Here is a 9,743-nt window from a genome sequence, read left to right on the forward strand (position 1 = left end):
CCCACCCTCCTCCTGCCCTCCTCCTGCCCTCCTCCTGCCCTCTGCCTCCTGCCTGCCCTCCCTCCACTATATGTCCTTCCTCTCCCCCCATCCTGCTTCTTCTACCCCCAAACTGGACTATATTAGTGTTTTATTGTTCTTCTGAGCATATAATTATTTATATATTGAGTTCATATTTGTGTAGAGTACATTGGATATTTATTTTTCCATTCTTGCAGTACTGCAAGAATGGGTTTCAACTCCATCAGGTAAATGTAAAGGTTATAAAGTCTCCATCTTTCTAAATGGCTGCATAATATTCCATGGTACACATATGCCACAGTTTGTCGATCCATTCAGGGCACTTAGGTTGCTTCTGCAACTTGGCAATTTATGAATTGGCCCACAATAAACATTCCAGTGCAAATGTCTCTGTGGTAAAATGATTTATGTTCTTGTGGGTAGACACCTAGTGATGGGATCGCAGGGTCCAATGGAAGGTCCACTTTCAGATCTTTGAGGATTGTCCGTACTTCTCTCAACAGGGCAGTGTTAGTTTGCAATCCCACCAGCTATGCAGAAGTGCCCCCTTCTCTCCCCATCCACCCCAGCACCATTTCACATTTTAAATGAAAACAGCATCATCGTTTCTTCACTTAAAATGACCAAAAGAAGAACCATGGTATTGTGTATTTTGGCTTTCCAAAAAAGGACCTACAAACACAGAGGGAATTTTTACTATTCTTACGAGAAAAGAGGAGCCTCCAGGCGGGGAGCAACGTAACCCTTGATCAATGGCTGCTGTAATTTCAGGGCTCATCAACCAGGTTCTCAAACTTATCATTCTAGCAGCTTCTCCTAAAGGCTCCTCCAGATTAAGTCAATTAAGTTGTGAAAAGATTCACATAGCTCCCTTGAGGTTTCTTAGTAGTCACAGTAAAAATGGTGAGTGCTCACATGTGAAAATAGAACTATCCTGACTTCCTGGACTCTCCCCACAGAATCCTTTCCCCTCGGTCCCTGGGGAAACCGTTTGGGTAGCAGGAATGTTTTCTGACTACCCCAAGCACAGAAAAGTGCTAGCCTGTCCCTCTGAGTTATCCAAAGAAAGCATGACTGACTGTTAAAAGCACTCTCTGGTTGTATCCGTAAAGTCTATTTAAAATCCAAGGTTACTCAAAGAAGATCAGACTTGATAACTCATTTTTTTCTTTTGGCTAAAATAATTAAAAAAAAAAAAGAACTGTCGTGTTGTCGTGCCCCAGGTTTTGTCTGTATGGTCTTGAATTCCAATTTAATGTATTAAGTATCTAACAGGACCACAGCCAGAGAAATTAATCCAAAGTTAGAAATTTTCTCTGAGAGACACATTGTGAAACCAATGGCATGGGTGTAAGGTTCTTGCCTTTCAAAATGCACGCAACATGAGTCAGGCATTCAAATACCACCGACTGCTCTACAAACCCAGAGGATATTTCCCCCAGTGCACACAATCCTCTGTGAAGTTCAGTGCAATGCGTAGGCACTGTCCTAGTCATTAGAAAGCTATCTCAGGGGAAGCACCAGATTGATAAAGTAACTCTCCCCTCCTCCTGCAGCCCAGTGAGATCAGAGGGACCATGAAGTCCACAAGGGCAGAGGGTACGTCTGTTAGTCTGCACCAAATTCTCCATACATAACAAAATGCTGGACACACAGTGGGAATAAGAATTACTGTCCTAATAAATGAATAAGGGTAAGACTAGCTACCAACTCTATGCGTCAGGCACAACACCGAGTGTGTTCCTTAAACCATCTCGCTATCTCACTTACTCTTCAAGATGGCTCAGTCAAGCAATCCATGGCCAGGAGCTCCATTTTATAGATGAAGAAACAGACCAGTACAGGTTAAGTCATTGGACAACTCTTATTCCAGCTGTCATGTGCTAGAGCTGAGATTTGAACCCAAGATGCTCCGATTTAAAAGTTCTGGCTCTCCGCTAAGTGCAGCATTATGCTGTAATATTGCTACTCCATTTAACATAAAGTACTAGTCTTGTCAGGGAAGAATAATGTCAAAATTATGTAGCATTCATTTTGGGTGAAGCAGTCAAAAAGATTACAGCCATGGCATTCTATTTTATTAAAGTTGACGCTAGTCTACTGAGAATTGGGCAGTTGCTAAGGCTCCTATAACACCTCTAATCTCAGCACCAAAAAGCTATTAGCCAGGGAACATAATCATTGGTGACTTGATGTCAGAAGCAGATACCAGGCATATTCTAGCAAATGGGTCCCTTACACTATCTTGAAATTCTATATAACATGAATCTGTCACAGTATGAAAGTGGGAGAGGCAAATAGATAATTAATTTTTGCCTAGCAGTAATTCATGTCACAGAAACATTTCACAATGCTTAAAACAAGTGACAGCCTGGGTTTTGGACACCATGTTATCTTTATTCATACTGACAAGGATGTTATGTATGTTGAACTTAGAAATTTCATGTGTTGGAGAAAACAAAAAAGGGGGCCTGTAGAAGACGCACTGGGAATGTTGCTGCCTGTACCCTGTCGATGACACCGCCAGGGCAGGGGTGGCCATGAAGGCAGCATTTGCAAATACTGTTCTCAGCCAAGAATCGTCACAATGAAGGCTCAACAGAACCACAGGCTGACCTGGAAAATAACATCACCTTCAGGAACAGTCATTCAGATAAGGAACCGGGCAGGGTGGCACACAGACAGGCTTCTGTATCTACACTGCGGATATTTATGTGTGTGTTCCACGTGCAGCTACTTACCCCCCCCCAACCGCCCCTCCCAACCCTGCGGAGAGAGTGGCATTTAAAAGACACAGCAGGAGGTTAATACACAGAAGCAGTTGAAAGGGATTTAAGCCAAAGCTTCCAGGATGGGAAAGCACCACTGCCTCAGTTTGAGAATGATTCCAACTTGGAACAGCTGGAAATAGCCTCATTTACCCAGCTGGGATTCTTCTTTTTCAAAAAAACTTCAAACAACCTGTAGAAGCCATCTTTGATTTGTAAAGATGAGTTGGTCATAAACATCATTAGAAATAGTTTTGCAATCAAATATTAATCATGAGAACTAAAACCAACTTAGCTGTGCATACTGTGTAGGAGATTACACCGAAGTCCAGCACTCAGTCCAGCAGAAGGCCACTCACTTTCACCACCCGGTATCTTGGACACAAAGTTGGCGATTCTAAATTGCTTTAAACTGTACGTCCTGTGCTCCATAGACAAGTGCACAAGCCTACGATCTCACATTTATTTAAAAAGCACATTCCGGAATCCCACAAATGACGAGACAATTTGTATGAACAAAATATCATGACTTTCAAAGCCTGAGAGTCTAAGTAACTACCCACTCTTCATTCAAATAAAGCAAAACAAAATTGATTGTTAGTGTGAAAATAGAGTAAAGTAATGCACAGGATAAATGCAACATTTTAATTTCCAACCTCTCCCCAAATTGAGTGTGTTTTACGGGCGAGCAGCAGTAGATTCATATATTTAAATTGCCCAGTTGCAATGGGGGAGCCGGGAAGGAGGGAGGGGGAAGGGGTCGTGGTGTGTTTGGCACACCTCCTGGGGAGGAATACATTTATAAGACGGACTTTACTTGACAAGTGCAATTAGTATAACATGGACCTTTGTACACTCAATGAATCCCCGACAATAAAAAAGTAAAAAAAATTAAAAAAAAAAAGAAGGAAAACCAAAATTGCCCAGTTTCAGCACCACCATTTCCTTCCTGATACTAAAAAGGCCGAGAGAGCACCTGCTTTGGCATAGCTCGCACTCCGCCGACTCATCTGTGCCAGTCGGAGCTGCCACACTCTGTGTCAGGTCTATTAGCACAAATAAAGTGTGGCGGGTCATGCTGGCAGCCTGCTTCCCCCAGTCTTGGCGCTTACTTCCCACTGATCCCGAGATGGGCGTAATTGTCTCCTCCTTTAAATGCCCAAGAAGAAGGTATTGAGGTCACAGCTGACAGGTCCCGTTGGCTTCTTCAGCTGCGTCAGTGGGGCCCCTGCTTTTCCATCCTCTGGTCCTTGCCAGCATCCTCTAGAGGGATGCTAATTTGGAACTGAGCACCAGGCCCCCTCTAACTATAAAGGGACCACCCTACAGTATATTAAAAGGTTCACATCAATGTATGCAATTTAAATGCGCATGCATATAATTAACTAGACACATTACCAGTGTGAGCTAATTTGGAATGAGGCACAAAAGACTGGAATGTGTGCAGAGAAAAAAAACCTTTAAAATTAAAATGACTACATAATGAAAACTGCTTCATGCTGTGTCTACCATTTCCATGTAAACTTAATATAACTGTAAATATATTTTAATGAACAGGAGAAAGAGGCAATCACAGAGAGCAGAGGAGGGCAGCTCCATGGCGAGACACCATCGCAACAGCTCGGCGCCTTCATATTAAAAGCGCCGCCTGAAGACAGAGGATGAATTATAACTTCATAATTTCAGAGGAAACATGTTTCCTATATTAAAGACACACACAGACCTATTTGCCAACCTGCTGGCAATGAAAACCGAGCACTCAAGGAGAAACAGGAGGAGATCTCAGATAATAGAAAAGCGAGGAAACCCAAGTTTGACAGTTTGATGTTGGAATACCGATTAGCTTCTTCTTTCCTGGTTAAAACAGCTTTACACTCCCTTAAAGATTTTTCCAGACTGTAAGTTCTTGATGTTCTTAAGCATCAAAAGTCATTATAGGCTTGCTACCCATCGCTCAGTGAGTAGGGCACTGGCCACATACACCAAGGCTGGCAGGTTGGAGCCCGGCCCAGGCCAACTAAACAATGACAACTGCCACCAAAAAACAGCCAGGCATTGTGGCAGGGGCCTGTATTCCCAGCTACTTGGGAGGCTGAGGCAAGAGAATTGCTTAAGCCCAAGAGTTTGAGGTTGCTGTGAGCTGTGATGCCACAGCACTCTACAGAAGGAGACATAGACGTGAGAAAAAAATAGAAGTCATTGTAGGTGTCATACTCAAAAATACGTGTGTAAGTGTAGGAGTCTTTGGTGAGGTCTGTATTTGGTGAGGTCTGTGTCTAACTGAAGGTTCAATTTGCAACTATAAGGGGAGTTTGATAAAATTCCATCACTTAACAATCTTAGGAAAATCATGTAAGATGCTGACACAGACACTGATGTTCTTAGTATTATATATAATTCATGTAGGAGGATGCAGGCTGAACAGCTGGAGGGTAACCACTAACGGTCTCCACGTCCGAGCCTGCGGGACACGGGAGCAGGGCAGAAATGTTTTTTGTAACAATTGAAAAGTTCAGCCATGAAATATCCGTGAGCATGAATTCTTCAAAGGAACGTGGAGATTTTTCCAAATATTGGAGGATATTCTTTAAATTTCTAAATGAAAAAATGAGACCTGGTGAGTTGCTGGGACAGCTTCCTTAGTGCGTGCCCCCTCGTCTGTGTGCGGAAGAGACCCCCGTGTCTGTAGAATGGAAAGGTCTTACATTTTAGGTGAACACTTTGGGCTTGGTTAAAAGAAGATGAATAACAGCATTGATAATCATCCTTGTTTTATGGCTAAAAATTCAACAAATCTACAGATTAAGTGGGAATATGAAATACAAGGCTGATATCTTTAAATCCACCTAAAATTATATAGATATTCCAGCTTGATCAAGAGTGAGACCCCCATCTCTACTAAAGATGAAAAACTGAGGCAGGATCGTTACTTGAGTCCAAGAGTTTGAGGTTGCTGTGAGCTATGATGATGCCATGGCACTCTACCCAGGGTAACAGTGAGACTCTGTCTCAAAAAAAAAAAAAATTAAACAGATATAATGTTATTAAGAATTAAAATTACTCAGTGATGCAGCTGACTGGCAAAGCCGGCGACTGCAGCCTCAGAGGAGCCGAGCAGAGCACAGGCTTCCAGTTTCAGGTAACGATGCCTTTCCCATCTAACTCAGCATCTGCAGGCCGTTTATATTTATGGAATTGTGGAATTTTGGAGCACAGAGAGGGTTTATAAATAATGTAGGATAAGTCTCTTGCTAAAACAGAGAAGCTAACTCAGGCCCAGATGGGCTAAATAATCCAGCCAGGGAATCCAGCCCGGAGTTCACCGCCTATTCATTCTACCACGTTGCCTTTCGAGTAACAGTTTTAGCAAAATAATATATGTAGCAATTTACTTAAAATTTCTCTTTTCACTTTTAATGACATTTTTCTTTGAATCTTCTTTTGCTCATTTGGAAGTCTTTGGTCAATATGTTTTATAGATTAATTTTCAAAAGAGTACACGTAAGAGTATTAGTAAATATTTTCAAAAGACCAAAATAATGTGCTTTTTAAATATATTCCTTTAAGATGACAACAGGGAACTAGGCTTGGCTCATTTATATATTTTTTTCTTAACAATTAGAATCATAATAGCATTAAAGTGCTGTTTTTATTTTCTTATGCATCCCTTTTAACCAAGGCAAAGCGATAGGGCACTCTAAAGGCTTGCATCCCCGCCAGTTATTTTCAATAGTTCTAATCCAGAATTCTAATTTTCGAAGAAATGGTTTTAAAGCATTAAAAACCAAGGGATGTGATTTGCTGAATAAGAATCAGAAAAAGCTGCCACAGAATAACCTTTTAATTCAAGAATTGTACTTACAAAAACTTACTGAAGAGCAAAACCTGAGTGTTGATCTCACAGGGCATTAGCTGTGATCTGCTGACTCCATTTTTATATAAAGCCGGTCATGTGAGCGGGGTTCCTATGTGATATGTCCCTTCATCAAATAACTTAAGCCTATTAACAAATGCTTTGGTGGTACTTGGTCCGTGGAGAGTTCCACTAATTGCCCTGTGCTTTTAACAGTTCCAAATGCATATTATAATTGTTTATTATAAAGCGACTGCCTGGCAGTTGCTCCGTGCCTCGCCTCAGGCTAATGAACGTTAGGCTGTGCAGAGAAAGCCCTATGGGTCCGCAGGCTGATGCAGGGACAGGCTCCCCGGACACACTCTTCTCAGGGCAAAGTGCAGCACACCAGTCATTCCGGCCTTCTAAATACGTGACAGTGGACACAGGGGAAACACACATGGCTTAATGCATGGCTAGGTTCAGAATTCACCGAGCTTCAAGAACACCAATGAGCAAAATCAAAGAAAAGATATCAAACCGTAATTAGGTCATGAACTCCTAGGAGCTGAAAACGCATCTTATGTACCCTACAAGCTCCCACTGCATTTGCTACAGTCCTGGCATTTGACAGGCATTTAATAGTGGTTTATTGATTGCTCATGAAAATGTTAAGACTCACCATAGTGACTGAAATCATTTCTAAAACTGCAACAGGTACTTGAATCCCCGGGAGGCAATGTGGTAAAATGGAAACGACTTTGGATTTGGAACCAGACAAACAGGGTTTGATCCCCGTCTGCACCGCCCATGTAGACGGAGCTCGCTCTCCTGGAGACCCAGGCTCCTTCTCTGTGGGGTGAGGATGATACTTGGTTGCAGAGACATTGGGGTAAAATGAAACGGTGATGCCAGAGGGCCCAGCACAGAGTCCTGGACAGGAGTGAACAGACCACAGACCTTCATCAACAGCCTAAATCTCCAGGCTTCCTTTACAGCCTTCTGCACCCGGCACACCACGGACCATGATAAACAGATATCGATTAAGTCAGTGACAGAAGCTGACCGTCCCCACAGCAGACTAAATAATTGTGAAAAACCATGAGAATCACATGACGCCAATGATCGGTTTTCTTCTTCTGAGACAACAAAACTCTGCTTATTTAATATTCAGGTGTAAAATATGATACTCGAACAAATACACTTTGTACTTGTAAAAAACACTTTCCACAGGCTTCTCTACCGGGACCCCATTAGCCTTACCAGTAACTGCCGGTGGAGGAAGGCATGTTACACCCAAAGAGCAACATATGGTGCACAGTATCCATGCTGGCGCGAGGTTTGAAGTCAACTGTTAAGAAAAAGAAAAACAAAAAATGATTCATAAAAGTGAATACTAGTTAGATCTCTCTGGGCATCAACGTCACAGAGACCACACCGTCCAACAGTCTGAATGCCTCTACAACAAGGAGTTTCCCCATTCCCAAGACAGAATGCCCTGGTTATGTGAATTACTCTATTCTTTAAGATGAATAAGACTTGATAATTTAATTTAGCGGGATAATAAACTATTTTATAGCAAAAGAAAAGAATAGGCTGAATGTTACACATACACATATTTTTTCAATAGAAGATCCCTTTCACAGTCGTGAGGGTTTTCTATAAGGATAAAATGAGCGCTTGAGGCCACGTGGTCACAACACATTGTCCTCCAGATCTCAGCGGAGTCTGAGGATTATAAAGGGCCGCACCACATTGTAGAAAAACAGAAGCCACAGTGAGTAGTGGAAACGTGAGCAAAAAAACTCACAGCACAAATGTATTACCATCTTAAAATAACAACAATACTACAGTCACTAGGATGGATTTAGGAAGATGATTTACTGGGAAAGAAAAACAAAAGTGGAAGATGTATCTTTACAGAAGTCCAGAAAAGTTAGAATTACTGTCCTGAGTGAGCATAGCATATTTGTTAAAGGGATATTGAAACTTAGGTCAGTCATTTCTCTTTTTCTTCTGACAATGGCAGTTGAAAAACATTAAAATTAACTAATACAGAGAAAAAATAAAATAAAATAATATTATCCATGTGCTCCCCTGGGGTGTGTCTGGCTCCTCCTCCAAAACGCTGCCAGCGGGCAGAGGAGGTTGACAAGTCACCTTCACACACACAATTCTAATTGACCTAAAATGACCTTAAGTCTCAGGTATTTGCAAAACTTCCAGCTATTTTGGTTGGTCTGACTGATACCATGAATAAAACTTTACTTATTGCTGGAATATACCTGAAATATGAATATTTATAAAATTTAAAAATTGCTCTACAGAAACTATGCCACCATGACTTGGAAAGGTGGATCAGAAAACATACGGGGCCAGTTACGCACCTTCCTGAAATACAACATTCAGAGAAAATAAAAAGCTTTTATTTACTGCACTAAAAATAAGGACTTAAAGAGTAAAAATCAAATCTTAAGATTTTCATAGTACTATATAAGATACTAACAAAGATCGAATGGCTGGAAAAGTGGCCTGGATGTCTGGTGAGACTTTGTTGTCTGTTACCAAAGAATAGAGGAAGCCTCAGGGAATGAAGAAGATGCTTTGAAAGGCGAGAAGCAATTGGAACTTACAACAGTTCACAGTTCATAAAAATCCTATTGTTGGGAGGCCTAAGACTGTCAGCAAGGGAGATGGAGAGCAGAGGGCTCTATCTCTGCAGACACTAGGAACAGAGAGCAGAGGGCTCTATCTCTGCAGACACTAGGGAGACAGAGAACAGAGGGCTCTATCTCTGCAGACACTAGGGAGACAGAGAACAGAGGACTCCATCTCTGCAGACCACTAGCAATACAGAGAGCAGAGGGATCCATCTGTCCAGACACTAGGCAGACAGAGAGCAGAGGGCTCCGTCTCTATAGACACTAGGGAGACAGAGAGCAGAGGTCTCCATCTCTGCAGATACTAGGGAGACAGAGAGCAGAGGGCTCTATCTCTATAGACACTAGGGGGACAGAGAGCAGAGGTCTCCATCTCTGCAGATACTAGAGAGACAGAGAGCAGAGGGCTCTATCTCTATAGACACTAGGGGGACAGAGAGCAGAGGGCTCCATCTCTGCAGA

General features: G+C 42.1%; 1 protein-coding gene across 3 annotated transcripts in view; it reads right to left on the reverse strand.

Annotated features, from left to right (window-relative positions):
• Positions 1 to 9,743, reverse strand: part of PAM (peptidylglycine alpha-amidating monooxygenase) — a 149,315-nt gene that overhangs the window by 96,365 nt on the left and 43,207 nt on the right. For all 3 annotated transcript variants that reach the window (XM_003788932.2, XM_003788933.2, XM_012804625.2), the window contains exon 4: positions 7,885 to 7,972. In XM_003788932.2, the coding sequence (XP_003788980.1) occupies positions 7,885 to 7,972 (88 nt within the window). The remainder of the gene's footprint in view (positions 1 to 7,884; positions 7,973 to 9,743) is intronic.

Source organism: Otolemur garnettii, unplaced genomic scaffold, assembly GCF_000181295.1.
Source record: "Otolemur garnettii isolate 467f Iridium unplaced genomic scaffold, OtoGar3 scaffold00030, whole genome shotgun sequence".
In the NCBI taxonomy this organism is placed as follows: Eukaryota; Metazoa; Chordata; class Mammalia; order Primates; family Galagidae; genus Otolemur; species Otolemur garnettii.